General features: G+C 35.5%; 2 protein-coding genes and 1 long non-coding RNA gene across 4 annotated transcripts; 1 reads left to right on the top strand and 2 right to left on the bottom strand.

The window, feature by feature from the left end:
- Positions 1–5,589: 5,589 nt before the first annotated feature.
- LOC135746659 (uncharacterized) lies at positions 5,590–8,578 on the bottom strand. The gene is made up of 2 exons (XR_012336619.1): positions 8,370–8,578; positions 5,590–8,234 (listed from the first exon to the last, which is right to left on the bottom strand). It is a non-coding gene; the product is annotated as an uncharacterized lncRNA (long non-coding RNA).
- A 2,006-nt stretch (positions 8,579–10,584) lies between these two features.
- Positions 10,585–17,998, bottom strand: LOC135746639 (serine hydrolase-like protein). 2 transcript variants are annotated; one of them, XM_065265284.2, is made up of 13 exons: positions 17,400–17,998; positions 17,196–17,280; positions 16,860–17,003; positions 16,646–16,759; positions 16,497–16,538; positions 16,235–16,254; positions 16,073–16,147; positions 15,885–15,994; positions 12,635–12,714; positions 12,490–12,524; positions 12,075–12,151; positions 11,796–11,877; positions 10,585–11,661 (listed from the first exon to the last, which is right to left on the bottom strand). In XM_065265284.2, the coding sequence occupies exons 2-13, from the start codon at positions 17,266–17,268 to the stop codon at positions 11,518–11,520; spliced, it is 996 nt and encodes a 331-aa protein (XP_065121356.1). In that variant the 5' UTR covers positions 17,269–17,280; positions 17,400–17,998; the 3' UTR covers positions 10,585–11,517. The 2 variants fall into 2 exon arrangements, with proteins under 2 accessions (XP_065121356.1, XP_073670319.1); XM_073814218.1 differs by lacking the exon at positions 17,400–17,998 and having other exon boundaries at positions 17,196–17,355.
- Positions 17,999–18,157: 159 nt separating this feature from the next.
- LOC135746641 (trafficking protein particle complex subunit 5-like) lies at positions 18,158–19,456 on the top strand. The gene is made up of 3 exons (XM_065265286.2): positions 18,158–18,253; positions 18,537–18,864; positions 18,940–19,456. Exons 2-3 carry the CDS (start codon positions 18,595–18,597, stop codon positions 19,234–19,236), a joined length of 567 nt encoding a protein of 188 aa, XP_065121358.1. The 5' UTR covers positions 18,158–18,253; positions 18,537–18,594; the 3' UTR covers positions 19,237–19,456.
- Positions 19,457–20,333: the final 877 nt, after the last annotated feature.

Below are 20,333 nucleotides of genomic sequence, written 5' to 3'. Positions count from 1 at the left end.
TTCGATTTATAGATTTGAAAGGGGGTACGCGCGTTTTTTGCGCGTACGTTCGGTTTATGAATCACACGTACGCATTTTTGATAAATGATCGTAAGATCAAATGTAGGATGTTTTTTACGCAGCATTTTATAAATGAGGCCCCAGGACCAGGGTTCCCCACCCCTGATGTAAGGGATAACATACAGTCGGACGGATATCCCAAAAGGGTATCACCCTAAAGTGATATCTTATGAATAATGTGGAAGTTCAAAGTTCAAACAAGATAATCATACATCTGGTTAATAATTTGTAAATAAAATAGTATATGTAATATTAAATTCATTTATGTAAAATACTATATGTTATATTGAATTAATTTATTTAAAATAGTATGTTATATTGAATTAATTTATTTAAAAGTATTAAATTATCCCTAACAAGATACCCGTGTGAAGCTGTGTTATTAGTTTCAGGTGATTGTTTTCTGAGAATGTTACTTTGGAACGTCGCCACTGACCAATCAGAATCAAGCATTTTAGAGTATTATGCAATAAAATTCAAATAACATATCATACTTGAAATGGATTGTGTCTCGCACTCACCTGCAGACACACATTTTCCAGGAGAGGATTGTAGCTCTGCATCTACAGATGGATGTGATTGTGGGTGGTCTTCTTGCTTGCTTAACTGCACAGTGTGTATTTCATGAAATCTACATTCTGCTTTGTCCCGCTGTTGAAGCTTGTCTTCAAAAACTGGGTTTTTGATGCTGTCAGTGTTACATAGTGATTCGGGTTGTTGTTCTTGGACAACTGGACTGTGAGAAAAGCATTCATTCATTTCAGAATTTGTAACCAAGTTGGTTTGCGTGTTTGGGCTTTCTGTAGATTGTGTACAGAGTAGATCACGAGGGTCCGGCTGAAAAGCAACCTCACGTTTCTCCTCTCCGACAAACTTCATCCTACATCTAGCGAGGCTCTTTTTGTGTAGCCGTGAACCTCGGTACCTTTTGTAATCTTCTTGTAAGGTTGCTTCACTTGAAGAAGATTTAGAAGAATCTGAATCTGAAGGGCATCTATTTTGGGATGAGCTTCCGTTACCCCCTGTGCTCCCTGTTTGGTTTGTGGAAAAGGAAACAATTTTGCATGCTTGAGGAGATTTCAAGTATGTAAGTCTGCTGTCAGGCGTCCCACAGGCTCTTTTGATCACAGGTCTACAGATTCTGCCCAGTTGACTGCATTCGGTGGATGATCTGTGGCTCTTCAAAGGGAACTGGAAGTTGCTTATCCGGCCACACTGACCTGGTGCATAAATGGATGTATTGATTGAAGTGTCTGTCTCTGAACCTGCGAACTGAGACCTGTTCTTAGATTTAGACGTAAGGTTGTCATTATTGCTGGATTGATTGAGTTGCGTAGAGTTGATCATCAGTTTAAGGTCTTTAGAAATATCATCGACAGCTCTGTTTTGGCTTCTAGATGAAATCACTTCATTGTATCCTTTTAGCGAACTTGTACTGCCAAGTTTTTGAAATGCACCCTCTTGGTTTGTGGTCATTTTTGGTGATGAAGTATGTGCAGATGTGATTTGTTTAGAGGTTTGGCTCGTTTCTTTCATTGAAGCTAGTGTAAAGTTTTTCTTGTGGTTTTGATCTTTAACACTGCCCTGACACATCAAGTTAGGTCTTACTATCTCCTTAGCTGACCCTAACATTATCTTTGAATGAATGGGAAGCGGTAGCCTTCCCAAAATAGGTGAATCTCCATCCTGAATTCTTGGCTCATTCTCTTCACTGCTTGGCTTCCTCTTCTCAGATTGAGAGAGCTGGGTGCCAGCGTTTACAATCCTCCCTGTTTTAATCAATCCGAGACGGATTTGAACAAGAGTTGGGTCCTGGGATTGGCGCCTCTTTTGGTAGCTCGCTAAAGTCTGTGGGATTCTCGCACCTTTTTCAACATGTTTCAGTGTGTGAGGGCTTAAGCTTTCGAACTTTGTAGGTTTGGTAACTCCAGTGACGTTTAAATTCAGGTTTTTTAGTTGAGGTTGATCCAGTTTTGGGCCAGTTTTCTGGCTTGTTCTGGTTATGGGAATTGATCTAGCTTTTCTCTCAGGGGATGAAATGGGTGTGAATCTAGATGTTTTATTCCCTTCTGTCAAATTCTTATCATGCATATGAAGGGAATCCAATGGTTTGTTTTCTTCAATAGGTACCGATGAGCTGTCAGTTGATGTTGGCTCAGATTGAGAAATGGCTTCATCTGGTTTCAGATGTGGAACATTCAGACATGTGTCCACTGTATTGATGATGCTGTGGACCCAGAACAGTTAGCAATGTATAATGGTAGCAATGTAAAATAACTCTAAAAAGTAAATAACTGTATTTTATAATATGAAAGACATTGCAAAATATTAAAAGTGTGTTCCTGTACAGTGACTTTATAGCTTATTGGTACACTGTCAGAAAAAATGGTCCCTAGCTGTCAAAAAGTACACATTTGCACCTAAAGTGTTCATATGAGTACCTCAAAGGTGCATATTGGTAGGTACCAGGTGCATTTTAGTAGCTTAAAGATACATATTAGTACCAAATCTACACAGATTTGAACCTAAATGGTACATATTAGGTGCTCATTATAGTTCTGCGTAAGTCCCACCGCGTAGCCTCAACACCAAAGGGACGCGTTGTTTTTCATTAACTCATTCCCCGTCAGCCATTTTTTGAAAAGTTGCCCTCCAGCATTTTTTTGTGATTTTCCAAAAATGCCTTCCAGGATAAAAACATAAAAAAAATATATATAAACATACAAATATAGCAAATGAAAGAACAGACCCTCTGCTTTCATACAAACAATAAACAAACAAAAGAGAAAAAATCTTATCTGCTCATAAACTCTTAAATATGGGATTTTTTCTTAAAAAATTTTTGTTAGATATAAGATTCAGAACGATTATCAAAACATACACAGAGTTTAAAATGAGTAAATAACGTTTTGGCTTCAGTTTTTTTCATAAATTGGCTAAGCAGATTAATATAAAAATCATCAGGAACACTTTTTTATGCAAATATTTTCTCTTAATTGACAAGATAACTTTTAGGGTCTGTCGCTTACTGTCGCAAGCAAAAATGCACATCAAGAAATGCGAAGCAGATGTTTTTGACCTGACAGGGGTTCTTTTAGCAAACCAATCACAGCACTTGCGACAGAACAGACGCGTTGTTAAATTTCTTGATAGATATTAGGTGCGTGGCAATGACAGAGAGCTTCACACAGCCAACGCATAGCCTACGGCAGGGGTCTTCAACCACTTTTCTTTGAGGACAAGATTTAAAAATTTAAATATGATGCGGGCCAAACTTTTACCCCTATTTTTACCTTTTATATATATATTTAACTTTCACCTATTATGTGTCGCATGTGGTGTAGTTGCACAAGCATTTTTTTAAGTATCAAGTTGGATACAAAAATTACACACTTGCAAATGGTCGGCACCCCACGCAGCCCCTTTGCAACTCTCCAAAGGCAATTACTTCCGGGTTATCCGCCGTCATTTGTCATGTACAGTGTAAAGACGGCTTTAAAGATGCAGTGTGTAACTTTTAGAAGGATCTAATGACAGAAATGCAATTTATACATATCTATATTATCAGTGGTATATAAAGACCTTACATAATAAACTGTTATGTGTATATTACCTTAGAATGAGCCGTTTTTATACACATACACCGCGGGCCCCCTTACATGGAAGTCGCCATTTTGTGCCGCCATGATTCTACAGTAGCCTTAAATGGACAAACTGCTCTACAGAGCACATTTTGTCACTACTGTGTTTTGTCTTAGATGACAACATGTTCTATTGTGACTACTGTAGCTTCTCTTTACGTTTGCTGAGCCATTGGTTGTAATCTCACTGCTAGATGCCACTAAAATGTACACACTGCACCTTTAAAGTAGCCACGCTGATTTTAAATCTGATAATGACCGCCAGTTGACTAGCCCCCCGGACAATGGCGTAGAACTTACGCGCCACTATAAATGACCCTTTAAGGCTATTTTAACGGGTACTGCTCCATTGACAGGTTTTTTTCTGACAGTGTAAATTATTGCATTACCAATGCAAAGCTCATAACATGACTTGTGATAAGTTGACATAACTTATAAAAACAAGTTGAAATAGTTTAACTGTATTTGATATCTTTGTTGATTTGATTTCATTTTTACAGTGTACTAATGCATAAATATATAGATTGAATGCACTGTAAGTCACCTTGGATACAAGCATGATCTCACTACACATAAAATGTAAACATGTATATTGTAAAAAAACATACCAGGGTGGAGAACTGTGAATCTGATTGTGGTGTTCCAGGGTTCCCCCAGTTTGACTAAAGGAGGTAATGTGGATGGGCTTTTTGAAGATGACAGAAGAAAGAGGCTCATGGGAGGATGGACTAGTGGGTGATGGAGATAGTTCAGGTGTGGGACAAGGAGACAAACGAACCGGAGAATAAGATGAAATAAAATGAGAAGATGGACTGAGGCGAGAAGGGGAGGAGGGAAGTGGACAGGGTGAGAGACGAGATGGAGAAGAACTATTTGGCAAGAGTGTTGCAGAGAGAAGAGAAGGTGTGTCGAGGGAGGGTGATACGGAAAGTGTTGTTGGAGATGCAGATCTTGCAGTTAATGTGTGTTCGGTAGTGTCTAGATCCTTTGGGTTCATTGTAGCTTAAGACGGCCTGTTGAATTGACAAAAAAGTATAAGCGTGCGATACAAAATGAATTTGTTCCATAATACTGTAGATTTATGATTAAGTCATGCAAATACCTCTAAACCCCACCTTTCCACTAAATACACTTAATCCTGACCTCAAGCTATTCAGAAGTAACGTTTTGTTGGCAGAATCCACTAAGTGCATGGGTTCCTGAATACAACCTAAAAGTGGCAGTCACGTGGATCACAGCGCCCCCTAATGTGTGGTTTCATTTTTACATTCTGACTTACATCATTTGCAATGTTTATAGACAGTTGCATCTGTAGTGATTTTGCAACTCTTGTCTAAAGAAATTGATATTTTTGCTCAAAAAAGCTAGCATGCACTTGTTTTGCAGGCAAATTTGTTAAATACCAATGAAATGAGATTTGTGAAAATCAGATCTTTCAATTACTGACTAACCTTTTTATTGCCATTAAAGTGAAAATACTGAAACTAAACATAAGAGCGTAATAAAAATGCTCATTTACAAGATAAAATGTCAGACGCATTTAGAGGGTTTTGCATCTGCAGAATGCACAGATTCAAAATTCAATGAGGTTATTTAAAGAAGTGTATTTGATTAGCAGATATAATTATTAGATTTATTATAGATTGATACTCATATGATATATAATTACTGACCTGTGAGCCTGTTTACTGGAGAAGAAAGCTTGGGAAATGAAGAGGAACGAGTGCGTCAGGAAGTGGTGGGTACTAGACTTACATTCCCTCCATTCTTCTCATCTGAAGCGCCACTGTCCCATTCACCCACTCTCCTCTCTTCACGATGCTAAATGGCAGTGGCAGATTTTGTTAAACTCTTGGAGTTAAAAAAAACATGAAGGGGAGATATATACTGAAGTACTCCAAATTTATTTCATTTGTTTACAGTCTTTGTAAAATAGCAGACATGCTTAAACAGGTAAAACATGCTATAATTGATAATACAGTTGTGCATATACATGGCAGTGATAACAAACCATCAAGTTTATCAGTATTTACCTACAAAGACGAAACTGGTTTGAATCTAGATAATGTATCAGTCCAAAACTAACTTTATTCACACAAAACTACTGGAACATGAGAATAACTAACATACATCCAGGACCTTAAATAGCAATGGTATACCACTAATAAAAGTGTGTTTTTAGTATATCATTGTTTTTACAAAGATAACACATTAAAATAGATGATACAAATCAAATAAGGTATTCTGGTATTATGTGCCTTTCACCTTAAACAAGTTTTCAGTTAAAGGGATAGTTCACCCAAAAATGAAAATTATGTCCTAATTTATTCACTCTACCATACATTTCTTTGTTCTGTTAAAAAAAAGTAAAATAATAATAATAATAAAAATTCTTTGTGCTGATAAACAAAAATGACAATATTTTGAGGAATGTTTGTAACCAAAACAATCAGAGGCCCCATTGACTTAGTAGGAATAAAGAATACTATAGAGATCAATGGGGCCGTTGATCGGTTTGGTTACAAACATTCCTCAAAATATTTTTTCTTGTTTTCATCAGAACAATGAAATTTATACAGGTTTGTAAAAACATTTAAGTGAGTAAATGATGACAAAATTAAAATGTTTAAGTAACTATCCCTTTAACTTGAGAAATATGGCACTGAAAAAAATAATTCATACACTTTACTCAATTTTTTTAAGGTAAGTGGTTGCAATCAATTTATCTAAGCTACATTTAAACGAAAGTTTTTTGTTGTATTTTACTTTACTAATCTTTTTTGTTTAAATGTAGCTTAAATTAATTAATTGCAACCACTTACCTTTGAAAAATTGAGTCAATTGAATGAATAATTTTTTTTTCCGTGTGGCAGTTTATCAGTAGCTGCAAAGTTACAAATGACTATCACTAGTTTGGTGACTTATGACAAACAGTGTGTTTAGTAATAAACACTGCTAAAAGTATATTCTTCAATTAGTATCTCAATTATTTGTATCTCAGGATGTGGCTTTTCCAGATTTTTCAGGCCACTGAAAAAAATGATTCATTCAATTTACTAAATTTTTTTAAGGTAAGTGATTGCAATCAAATTTTTGTTTAAATGTAACTAAATAAATTGATTGCAAAATTGAGTAAATTGAATGAATCATTTTTTTCAGTGCATATTCTAAAATTAAAACAACATTGCCATCATGACCTGGAATATTTGTCCATTTTATGTAAAGTGTCTAGGCAAAGAAACAAATCTTAGTGTGGTAAATAGATTGTTGGTTTGGTTTAAATTAAAATTTCTATAACTGTGAGATGGGGTTTTGTATGGTTTGCTTTAAAATAGTCTAAGTAATACACTGACTGGCCAATACAGACTTTTTTTGGCCAAATCATATGTGATAAAGATATCAAGATTATATTTTCACAGGATGATGTAGAAAACAGTATTCCCAAAAATGCTTCAGCTGTTTTCACAGACTGGGTAACATACAATGTTTGATGTAATAATCTGTTGTTGTTGTGTAAATCCCCACTGTCTCACAACATACCCAAATCTTATAGTCGCAAATAAAAACTCAGTAAATGGAAAATAAATTTTGATTAAATATCATCAATACATGATTTAGCACAAAAGTCTCATTGATCCTTTTGTTATAGCAAAGCATTGCTGTCGTCGTCCCTGGAATGTGTTTGCCTCATGGGGACCATGGGTTGGCGTCTCATTGACTTGTTGTTCCATTTGTGAGCGTCCTGAAGACCCGGCTCCAGGAAATACAGACATGCTCCAAAACCAGCCAGTACGAGGACAGAGACCAGCAGATAGACAGGGACAAACCAATCCAGAAACATCCAAGGCATTTTGTTTCCTCCGAAGCAAAGCAGAGATAGACAAGACAATATATGAAGAGTTTCGTTGCAAAACGAGATAAATCCGTTTTTAACATTTTTGTCAAAACATGTTTATTATTATGTTATCATGTTATTAGTTTGTTTTATGGTGCTACTTAGCTGTATTTTTTAAGTTATGAAGGTTTCAATCAAAACAAACCAACTGCAGTTGAATTTATATTAATTCGAATGCACAACCAAAAAACGAGATTTCTGAAAAATTAAAAAAACTGAGTTATCTCGTTTTGCAACGAAACTCTTCATATGCACTTTTTTTCTCAGAATACAACAGATCCAGGTGAAATATACCTACCGTACACTCTAAATAGCACCAAAAGTGGTTCCCTAGCTCGTTATCATAGGGGAACCATTTTAAGTGCCATATAGCACCAGTGTAGCACCTGTGTAGAACCATATTGTGCTATATAGAACCATATCTGGTGCTATAATGGTGCTATATCACCCCCGGGTGGTTCTTTATAGGTGCTTCCCAGTTGCTATATAGCACTAAAAATGGTTCCCCTATATGATTACGAGATTTTAGTGCTATTTAGCACCATTTTTTTTCCGAGTGTAGAGTAAATGAATTGTTGCATGATCCATATACTGTAACTTTGCAGTAGTAACACACCCAAGACCCCACCAAACACCCCCTCAAACACACACACACACAAAAGAAAAAGAAGTATGAATATTTTGATAACAGATGTTTACAATATTAAATAGATTGACTTTCTAAAGTCTCTCTGTACATGCACACATCACATGCATCACGGGTTTCCACATACCTGCAGTCCTTCTGTGGTGGTCTGTTGGCAGCTATGTTTTGGGTTTATTTAAGTGCCAAAACAGGGCTGAGTGGACTGTATTGTCTGATTTAAAGAGCTCAATGGTTCTCATAAATTCTCATAAATCGCATTTTATTTGATGTTATGGAATGAGGGTTTTTCTTGCACCCTTGCTTTCGTTCTCTCCCTGTCAAAGCTGTGCCATCCCATTCCGGATGGGAGGGTGGGTAACCATGGAAACATCTCTGACGAAGAAAGAGTCTGAGCTGAAGTTACATAATTTTTTGGTAACCCTTTAAATCTCATCCTACAATATAAGAGTAGTGTTTTCATAAAGGGATACTCCAACCAAAATCATGATTTAATGATGTCTTTGTTAAGTAAAACACACAGGATGTCATCTATCTAGTACAATGTCTTAGCTTTTTTAAGAAATGTGAATGATGGTCACAGCTAAATTCAATTTTGGGCTAAGCGAACCTCAAGGTTATTACTCGTGAAATGTCGTTATTCAACCCCACTGTGTCAAGCACAAACAGCTTAACATGACTGACACTTCCCAAAATAGTCTTCCATATTACTGATACTCCTCCTCGCAGACACATGCAGATGAAAGATGCTACATCACTAGCTGTATTTAAGCAGTTGAAACATGCTTGATTGAATTAACACAATAAGCATATTCTCAAAAAACAAAACACAACTGGACAAATATAATATAACTATACCACAACTATACAAGATGTTTATGACTCTAACATTTTTACTTTCACTGCAAAGATTTTTTGCATTTTTGTTTTGTTTTTCAGTAAAATCAAGTAAATTTATGTTTAAAACAATGCCAATATGGTAAAAAAATAACTTGAATCAAGTACACTGTAAAAAAAAATTCATAGAAATTACAGTGCTACTTGCAGCTGGTTGCCGGTAACTTACCGTAGATTGAAATTTATGTTATTTACTGGCAACATTCTGTTCAAAGTTAAAGTCTTTGTCTTTACAGAGTAAAACTAAAATAACAGCGTCAAGCAAAGCATTCTGGGAAACTAAATCTGAAGCAAAAAACAAAAAAGTTGATGATGATTAGCATTGCATTTTGACTAAACCTTTCAAACATGATAAGGAGCGTCACATTTCCGGCTGATGTCAGAGGTATTCAGGCCAATCACAACGTCCAGATTAGCTGGCCAATCAGGGAAACAGAGCTTTTTAAATGAGTTTTGTACAAAATCAGTGTGTTTCAGGATAAGAGGGAAATCTGGATTTACAAAAATGTTTGGTATGTGAAAAATAATGTGTTCTTTACTGTAACACATTGTATTACACCAAATACACAAAATAACGTTGTTTTTTAGCAATAAATTAGGTTCCCCCTTAATATCTTTGGTAATTTCACCCTTCTCAAGTAAATGTATCTCGATTTAATTTTTTTTATATTTGTATTGGAAACGAGTCAAATACACCTTAATCCCTAAAGGGCACACATTATGCAAATAATATGAATGTTTGGACATAATGTGTGTTTGCAGTGTGTTAACACCAACAATGAAAAAAATCCACCCACTCCTCCTTTTTTAATCCCCATTAAACCAAAGCAGACTCATTAGAAATGATGGTTTGACGGTTATTAACTTTTTCGCCGCCATTGACGAGATATCTCGTCGAGACATATCCCGTCAATCAGGAGATCTCGTCGAGATATCTCGTCAATCAGGAGAAAACACGGCTTTCAGCAATACCGCTATTATTCACCAGGTGGCGCCCTTCCGCAACTTTTTAAACCCGGAAGTATTGCCCTATGGCAAGCGGCTGCATGTCCGTGTCTGTTTTAAAGATCGCTCTGAATGGGATCTCTATGAAAAGTCCGTCACAAAAATGGAATTATCTCTGCTTTTTGCTCAAAATGTGGTGTTTTTGCAGAAACGTACCCATATTCAAAAGCTGATTACAAAAGAACCACTGAAGGTAGGATGAAACTTTTTTTTTTTTTTTTGAAAGCAGAGGGTATGTTTATATATTTAAAGAAGAACATTTTCTGGAAGGCATTAAACTTTTGTAAAAATCATGAAAAACGCTGGCGCTGGCTGGCAACTTTTTTTTTAAAACGCTGGTGGCGAAAGAGTTAATGTGATGTCACACTAACAAAGCCTCACCCACAGTCACTGATTGACCTGTTAACTTTACTCAAAAGCTTTTCTAAATGTTTTTGTTATGTTGTAGGACCTAATGTGGCTAAATATACTTTTGTCTTAGACTGTATTAACAGGAATCAGATCTTTTTTTAACAGAAAGCAGTTGCTCATTTGCATTTAAAGGTCAAATAGGGACATTTTGGACATGCTATAACAATTATTGGGGTATTTTGAGCTGAAACTTCACAGACACATTCCAGGCACACCTGAGATTTATATTGGCCCTTTAACCTCATAATTCCACACAAAATTAACTGAATATATTTTACAGACAACAGAAACAAGTTTTAGTTGTTTGTGTTATGTTTTTTTTATATTAATGTGTCTTTCAGTGAATATAAAAGACATAGAATAATAAAAACTTAAAGGCACTTTTTTACATTTGTTCTGGTTTAGACATTTACAAGCACCAACATTTCAGACATTTAAAGTCGTCTGTTTGATGAAGAACAGTGGGAAACGTAACTATCATCTTCAAACTGTCCCAACAAAAACCAACAGCGTAAACAACAAAACACAAACAACACAAAAGTTTGTTCTTTTTAAGCAATTTGAGTTACCATCAGAAGGATGGTGGCTGCCGTATTGATTTCATAAATGTGGATTTAATAATAATCTGGGTCTGTCTGGATATACAATTACATTTTATACAGACAGGTGTTTTGCAGAATTGCTCTGAATGTTGTTGCTCTAAAAAACAACTTTACCCAAATCTGTATAATGAAAACCCAACCCTGTCCACATACGCAGGTGGTAACATCCTGCACACCTAAATCACTAGAGTAGGGGTACTAATCACCAAACAAGAAAAGCTAATAGTTTGGATCCGAAAATCCATTGATCTGTTAAAAAATTTCATAAAAGATAACCTAAAATTGTAATCTCCAAAACAATTAAGCGTTTAGTGATTAGTAATAAGAATAAAGGAATTAGCCAATGTGTATGCTGCATTTGGGTTATAATTTGGCAGTCTGTCCTTCACTGTCACTCTTTGCCTGGTCAGTACTGTGGGACTGAAGAAAATCAGTGATTATGGGGGCTACCATCTCTGGGTTGTTGAGATGAACGTGATGGTCTCCTTCTATGTCTACAATGGTGGCCTAAAGAGGAGGTAGTGAAGAAACAGGAGAATATTATCAAACAAAATCTATATACGTAATACATATGGCCCCAAAAGTGAGCATAAAATCTGATACAAAAATTATAATAAAGGTGTGTGTGTGTGTATTCTCACTTTTTGCTCTAACCAACCCTTCTGAAGGGCATCTGCATATCCGTAATGAAAAGGGAACTGTTTATCAAACCCCTGGCTTGCCCTGAGGAAAAAAACACCAATTTTTATTTGAATCTCAATGCAGTAGGTAGGTAACAAAAGCAATACACAAATATTTTCCTTTACTGTCATGATTATTAGAAATAACACGGTGTGGACAAGCAGTGATCAATGTTGTGAAAGTCATTGGTGTTTCTTTTGAACATGTTGTATTAGCATTTTAAAGTGAGCTGAACTTACTTGAGTAACATCACTCTGGCTTGAATTTTAGACTGCATATACAGGCTCTGTTCCAGCGTAACCATTGCTATGTTTCTCTGGCACAAAAAAAACCCATCACAAGTTTGTAAGTCATTAATAGTGACTTGTAGATGAATGACATAAAGTATGTGACCCTGACCTAATTATTAGATTAGGAGCATCAAAGTTTGATTTTATTCATTGATGTCAATCTTTGTCATGGCCTTAGTCAATATTAAATATATCAAGGTTATATTTTCACAACATATTCTTTACATTGTGTAGGATGATTTTATGAAAAAAATGACTTTAGCTGGAATTTCACAAGCAGGGTCACGTATTTGGCAGATGTCATTTTGGAGTATGACTATACATATAAATGCATATTTTTATATCTATTATAGAAAGTGCTCACCAGGTTAATTCTGAAGTCTCTGTTGAATACCACACCTGAAAGAGAAGGGAAGCATTTTTTTACTATAAAAAAAAACTTTGAACAAGCATGAGATTGGCTGACATTTTCATTATAAATGTTACCCATAGAGCGCTATATATCTAACCTCCCTCAACTTCCCGAACTGCTCGCTCTAAAAGGATGTCTGCAGACTCTTCAGTAAGGAAACGGTTTGCAGCCATTAACCTGAGAGAGAGGACACAAAAATATTATCTGAACAATGAATATTAAAAAGAGACATTTTGTGGTGTCAAAGAGCAGTGATACAGCAGAAAATATAGACATCCAGTCCCATTTTTTCAATTTCCAATTATAGTTAATCATTATCATCATTTACTCGCCCTTGAGTTGTTCTAAACCTGTATACATTTCTTATTTCTGCTGCACAAAACTGAAAAATTATAATAACCAAACAGATCTGGGGCACCATTCACTTCCAGAAGTATACTTTTTTCCTACTACGGAAGTCAATGGTGCCCCAGATCTGCTTGGTTCTAAATATCTTCCTTTGTGTTGAGCAGAACAAAGACATTTATATATGATTAAAGCAACTTGAGGGTAATTAAATGATGACAGAATTTTTATTATTAGTGAACTATCCCTTTAATACTACAGATCTGTTTTTAGGAGTTGGTATTAGTGATGAATTATTGGTAAAACTGTCTGATAAATTAGATGATATTTCGCTCCAATACTGCCCAAATAGTGGATTAACATACAGTTAAAAATCCTCCTTGTTTAAACATCGACGAACGACTTTTTTGTTAAAAATTAGGGATGTCAAAATATAAATCTCATACAAAATAAAGGTTTGTTCTTGCATAATATATGTGTGTGCACTGTGTGTGTATTTTGTATATATAAATAAACACACATGCATGTATTTAAGAAACATTTACATTTATATATATATATATATATATATATATATATATATATATTAAGTTTAGATTTTGATATGTTTTATTTTATATATAAATAAAAAAACTATACATAAATAACATGTTTCTTAAATTTCTTAAATGTATGTGTGTGTTTATATATATACACTTAATAATTACACACAATACACAAGCAAATATATTATGCAAACAAATATATTAATCGTTTGACAGCCCTATTAATAAAACACATAATTAATTATTTACATAAATTAGTACTACTAAATAGAGCACTACTTTAAATTTCAGTAATTGCGTAAATGGTCATATACAGTATGTACAATATAATCAACCATCCTTCTTGGAAAAGGCCATTAACAATTTCGACCACTAGATGGTGTCAAATTTGGAAAATAATTTCTGCATTTTTAGAAGTATGATTTATTATGCCTTTATTTTTCACAGATCTAAAAAAAACTATATTTAAATAAACAATCCTGAACATAGATATTAATAAATTCATCTAACCAATCCAAAAACCTGATAAGATTTACAAAAAACAGCAGAAAGGTACAGAATGTGACAGGGTTCCTACAGGTTTCTTCAAGTTAAATTCAAGTCTTTTTAAGACCTTTTTAAGACCATTTGTATAAAAAATTAATACCCATTTCACGTCCCTACCAGCAAAGAAAAAGTAAAATACTTAAACTTGTGTTCATTTATTTTTCCGATGTGAAATGGGTAAAAAGATGATAAGCCAAGCAAGTGTGAAAAAATTTTTTCAGTAGGCCACAAGAAAGTTTGTCAAACAATGTTAAGTTGTTAAGGAATTTCTGAGATTTTCTTTGATTTTTCCCGCTTCTCCTTTGCCTGTTGCTGTGTTGTGTTGCAGTCTATGGTTGTGGTGATCTTCATTTACTGAAGGTATCACGTGTTCGCAGTATTTTGTACTGTGACCCGGGACTGTGTTGCGTTCTCAATTATTGGATCCGCCACTCTTTATTTATACTACTTTATTAAACAAACAGAGATGCAAACACATGTATGTTCAAAAAAGAGAAAGGTAATCTAAGCCCTCACACCCAGGCAAATATCCAGATACTTAGGCTACATTGCCACAGACCCCTGCCATCCCTACCAACCTAGGTATATAGAGAAAAATGAAATTCGAAAATCAAAAGACGCCGACATTAATTTGGAATATTCAATTTCATTTTTATGTTAAACCAAAACTCTTTTTGAACTATCTAACACTTCTTCTTGCTTTACTCCTTCTTCCTCTTCTTCCTGGCCACCTCCTGCAACGTATCCAGGGCCTTCCATCTGGCTGCATTAATTTATATTAATTTCACATTATATTTCATAAATCCAACCATAAATGAACAAAGCTGACAATGTTTGTCAAAGCATCACAAAACACTTTACTGTTTTTGCACTGACATATGAAACAATACTTGTGTAGATGACCCCTTTTATCAAACTCTTTTGAATACAATAATATGTATAGTATATTAATGATAGAAAGTGCAGGTCTAGAGATTATAAATGTAATCGGTGTGTTATGGTTTATGTAGTTTTCTTTCCTTTTTTAGATAGAGCAGAAGCAGTAAAAGTGCCTCTTTTAATTCCTCTCTTGCATATTAAAAGAGCTTAATCCACTTATTATTTTAGATTCAAAAGTCTACTTGCTGTCCCAGTGACTGGTGACTTTACATTACAGCTTTGCCTTTCTTATATCTTTGCTCGTGCAATGGGCTTAATTAACATTCACATTGCTTTTTTGCTAACATCTTTGTGATCTTTGAGCAAACTTTTTAGATATAAAAAGATGGTTCATTAATAATAACATTATTAAACAAAGGGACGGAGAAAGAAAGTGCAGCGCGTGGTCGTGACTTTCAAACCAAGCCAGTTGTTATCGCAATAGAAACGGAGGCACGCAGCTTGAAACTGCACGTGAACATTAGCGCTGACTGACTCTGATCACGGCCGTTTTCCTATCGACTCGGGTTTTACACATAATGTTAATCGGACCTGGTCCTCCGTGAAAACCTCTATGCATACAACTCTGCTCAAGTTCAGAAACATGTGACGCTGAAACTCGCTTCATGTCGCACCCAATTCATCGAGAAACAGAGAGCATGTGAACGTACAGCAGACTCATCGGGAGAGACACGATGTGCTCGCAACCAAAATGCCATTAATAATAAAAAGGCGCAGGCGCCGAAAAGCGATGTGTTTGCATCCCTGATTTAATCAAAATGTGGTTGACAAAGAAACTTTTAAGGAAAAATACAATATGGAGAAGTTACATACAGCACAATTTTTAAGACCCAGACATCAAAATTTAAGACTTTTTTAAGTCTTTTTAAGGTATTATTTCCAAATTCATAAATTCAATGCTTTTAAGGCTTTTTAAGACCCCGCGGGAACCCTGCATACATGGCATAATTTGCAAGTAAATGTATGTTTCACCTCTGTTTGGCATTCTCATACGTGTACACCTTCTCTGTCCGTTCATCCGACTCTTTTTCATATTGGACTATCTGATCTATCCCTTGTTGCATGTAATCCATTATGGAATTCTAATAAATGGAAATAAATATGAATCAATGCCTAAACACATCTATGCAGTGTATTTAATAAGAGCTCTTAATCTTTACCATTTTGGTTGGTAAGAATCCATAAGAATCCAAGATAACTAAAGATTCGACCATCTCTGGGTACAGTGCACTGAACTGGAAAACCAGAAGGAAGTGATATCACACTACATTCACACCACACAGTCTCTGCACTACACAAACAGCATTGTTAGGGATACTCACCATTCCTGCCACATTCCCACCTATCAAAAAACACAATGTTTACACTAAATTAATATTTTTATAAGAATATTCTTTATATACATTGATCATGACTGATCCTGCTCTGAAAAATCTGAACCAGGTAACATACTACAACGATACCAAACTGAAATAGTAAATCATTTCCACACTGTAGTGTGAGGTCCTCTGACCTTTCGCAGAAAAAGACAGAACTTTGATCTCTGTAACGTCAATGAAGACGGCCGTAACAGATTCAACTCACCCATACTATGTCCAATTATGGAGAATCGTTTCCATTGAAGAGCTGCAAATCAATTAAAAGACAAAGCAAATGCATTTCTGCCCAGCCACATATAGTACATGATGAAAGCATCTGCTGATTTGAATCAAAGATCTTGAGTTACTTCGAACCTTCAACAACTCGCCGAACATCTGCCACATACAAAGTAAAGAGGTAAAAACAACCAGCAGCCCTATGGGAGGACAGGCCATGACCCGCAAAATCAATGGCGACAAATCTCCAGTCTGGGAATGATATAGAGAACAGATGAGATCATACCTAATCTAAATGCATGACTGTATCAATGGGAATCGTCATAATGGGAATTGTACAGAAATACGACACCATTTGGAAGAAGTGGGATCAGCCTATTAAAAGTTCCACTGTTGTCTGCCCAACCATGCAAGCAGAGCACCGGCCGACCATGAGCAGGACCCCAAACCTGACCTCTGACCTCTCCCCATGGGACAGTCATCTGGAACTCAGACACTATTTTAAAGCACAGATAAGCCAGTTATAATCAAGAATATTTAACTATTATGAATATGGTCATTAGTTACTATATATATATTTAGTGTATATTTATATATATTAAGTGCCATTGAAAGACTTTGAATTTTAATTCCACTTAAACATGCTTTAGTAAATATACTGTAAATAGTCAATGAAAACGAGCTTTACCTGCTCGCCTCATCGTAGTTGTGGCAAAGTGTCTGAGACCTTTAAACGCAGGAATCAGTCTGATACCTTGCATTGAAAATTCAGTCTTTCAAAGAAAAAGGGGAGAAACTTGTGGCTTATAAAAAAAAGTGTACGTAAAATGCTGAATTCCGAAACTGCAATGCAGTTTTTAATTGTACAGATCTCGATACCTAATGTACATACCTGCAATACCGATGACAATAAATCGCCGGTTAGAAGTTTACAATTAAAAATCTTACACCATAAGCAAACGGCAACCTAGTCACTTACTTTGAGTTTTCAAAATAAAAGTCTTTGAGTTTAACTGACAATTTGTTAACATTTACTGCATCGACTTCTCAGAAATTTAAAAGAACAACACTTTTTTTGTGTTGTTTCAAAACACGTATTTGTTTAAAAGAAAATCAAAATTTTGATAACGTCCCTCACAGGTGCACCCATAGATATGTATATAAAGGCTAGATGGCTCGTCCGCGCTGATGGCCAATTGAGTGGAACGTCTGCATTTTGGCGGCCATCTTAGGACAGGTCGCTCGCTCACTCGTAGCATTGAGTTTTAATGATGCAGGTACTTTTAAATGACCATAACTTGCTTAATTTTTTACCGATTTTCAAACGGATTGGTTTGTTATAAACGTCAAAGATGTACCTATGACACTGAATACGTATACTAAAAATAAATAAAAAAATCATGAAACATGTTAAAGCATCCAGAATTATAGCCACGTTAATAACGTTTGTAAAAAACCAAACCGTTTGTAAATCCGTCAAGAATTCAGCAAGTTACGAGCATTTTAGTTGGCGTATGTCACTCACCTTCCGTCCACAGCAGCAGGGAGCAGCACTATGGCAGCACTGACCTAAGATGGCCGCCAAGTGACGACACAGCTGACTCCGCCTTGAGCCATCTAGCCTTTATATACATATCTATGGGTGCACCTCCTACTTTTATTTTGAAAATATTTTGTCACCTTTCAATGTCAGGATTTGTACTAATTGTGGCTTCACGTATCCGGAACTGAAAGCCGAAACATTAGGTAAACGCAAAATATTATGTGTATAATGCATGTTTAAATGGTAAAAATTAAATAACATCTGTTTATATTCATATCCATTACATTTTAGTCTAGAACATACCGTACTTATCAGGAAACGCCATTATATATAACCACCAACACAACACATAATAAGCGTAAACAATGACATCTTGGATTAATACACTGACTGTGCAGTGAAACGTCGTATTACTCGTAAATATTATTTGCAGAACGTATAATTTTTTGTTGTTTATAACATAAATCATATCTTCTTATATTTCAGGGTTCAAGGGATCACGTTCATTCAAATAGAGATTTAATTCGTCTTTAGTGTGAACAGAATGGAGGTTCGCTTCACGCGAGGCAAATCTGCCATCCTGGAGCGCTCGCTCACGCGTCCCAAGACCGAAGTGAGCGTGAGCGCGTTTGCGTTGCTGTTCTCCGAGATGGTGCAGTACTGCCAGAGCCGCGTTTATTCGGTGTCTGAGCTCCAGGCCCGGTTGGCTGACATGGGTCAGGGTGTTGGAGCAAGCCTCCTGGATGTTCTTGTGTTGAGAGAGAAAAATGGAAAAAGAGAGACCAAAGTGTTAAACATACTTCTCTTTATTAAGGTATTTTCCCTGAATATTGCTTAGCTAATATTTATATATGTTACAGGTGTTAACCCTCTTTCTATTTCTCTTTAGGTAAATGTATGGAAATCATTGTTTGGCAAGGAAGCTGACAAGTTGGAACAAGCCAATGATGATGACAAAACGTACTACATCATTGAAAAGGAACCACTAATAAATGCCTACATATCAGTCCCAAAAGAGAACAGCACTTTAAACTGTGCAGCCTTTACGGGTGGCATCGTGGAAGCTATTTTAACCCACAGTGGCTTCCCAGCAAAAGTTACTGTTCACTGGCATAAGGGGACCACACTTATGATCAAGTTTGATGAGGCAGTCATTGCTCGTGATAAAGCTCTTGACGGCAGGTAGAAGATTGACTGCAGTCTGGTTCTAAGTTACGAGTGTTAAATTACTGCGTTTTATTGTAATTGATTGTTTGTTTTTCATATACGTTTACATCTTTACATCTTTACTGAGTCCCCCCTGCTCTAATAACAAGATTAATGAGTCACAAATTACAGACTTTATTGTACTGATATTAAACAGCAAAAGTTGTTATAAAAGACCTGCATAAACATGATAATTTTTGTATATCTGTCTTTTTTTGTCAAAGTAACCAAATGTAAAAATCCTGCCTCAAATTTTTTAAAGGGAAAGTTCACCCAAAAACGAAGCTATTATTTACTCGCCCTCATGTCGTTTGAACACCAAATGTTTTTTTTTTGTTTTTCTTCCAAACAATTTTTTTTTAAATGGTTCTTTAGGTTGTTTTTGTTACTGGGGTGAATGGTGGTGACCACCTCTGTCACCATCCACTCCCATAGTAACCATAAAACCCTTTAAGCTTCAAAATGACCCAAAAGTGTTAAATAAATAACTAACTCCTCTGTCATATAAGTGTTGTGCATATCAATGTTGTTTCAGTTATTATTAAACATTATTTTAGTGTAAACATCCTAAAATTGCCTATAAAAAACAGTTAAAACACAGAAAATATGCACTAAAAAGAGATAACACTTAAAGTTTTTATTTGTAATGTCCTTTCTAATGTTTTTGTAAACATAAAATCACAAAATGTTTCACTAAAGTATTGATGTCGTCGAGCAGTTGGCAACATCCAGTAAAATGAATGGGTCTCTATGGGCATCTGCTGGTCAAAATGATTTATTTCCTAAAGTGTAACCATAAAACAGATTTTTCCTAAACACCAAATGGTCAAATTCAACACATTACATCTAGATCAATATCTAAAAACAATTTAAATCAAATTTAGATATTTTTCATAAAAAATATATTTTACAGGCAAGCTAATGGTGTAGTTGAGGAATTGAGGTAAACAGGTACAAAAGTACTTCATATCTCCCAAAACACAGCATTATTGTATAGATGGGAAGTAAACAAAAAAAATGATATATTATTTGTATCATTAAAAATTTATATATATTTTTAATCACACTTTTAATTTC

This window comes from Paramisgurnus dabryanus, chromosome 4 (assembly GCF_030506205.2).
Source record: "Paramisgurnus dabryanus chromosome 4, PD_genome_1.1, whole genome shotgun sequence".
Classification (NCBI taxonomy): Eukaryota; Metazoa; Chordata; class Actinopteri; order Cypriniformes; family Cobitidae; genus Paramisgurnus; species Paramisgurnus dabryanus.
Note: the sequence above shows the minus strand (reverse complement) of the source record. Positions and strands in the feature narration are given on the sequence as shown.

Bases quoted from the DNA above. Each gene is read 5' to 3' on its own strand.
- LOC135746641 (XM_065265286.2), top strand. From the start codon at position 18,595: ATGGAGGTTCGCTTCACGCGAGGCAAATCTGCCATCCTGGAGCGCTCG. The intron at 18,865-18,939 runs GTATTTTCCCTG...ATTTCTCTTTAG, and splicing joins ACATACTTCTCTTTATTAAG to GTAAATGTATGGAAATCATT.
- LOC135746639 (XM_065265284.2), bottom strand. From the start codon at position 17,268: ATGCAAGGTATCAGACTGATTCCTGCGTTTAAAGGTCTCAGACACTTT. The intron at 16,760-16,859 runs GTGTCGTATTTC...TATCATTCCCAG, and splicing joins GATCCCACTTCTTCCAAATG to ACTGGAGATTTGTCGCCATT. The intron at 11,662-11,795 runs GTGAGAATACAC...CCTCCTCTTTAG, and splicing joins AGGGTTGGTTAGAGCAAAAA to GCCACCATTGTAGACATAGA.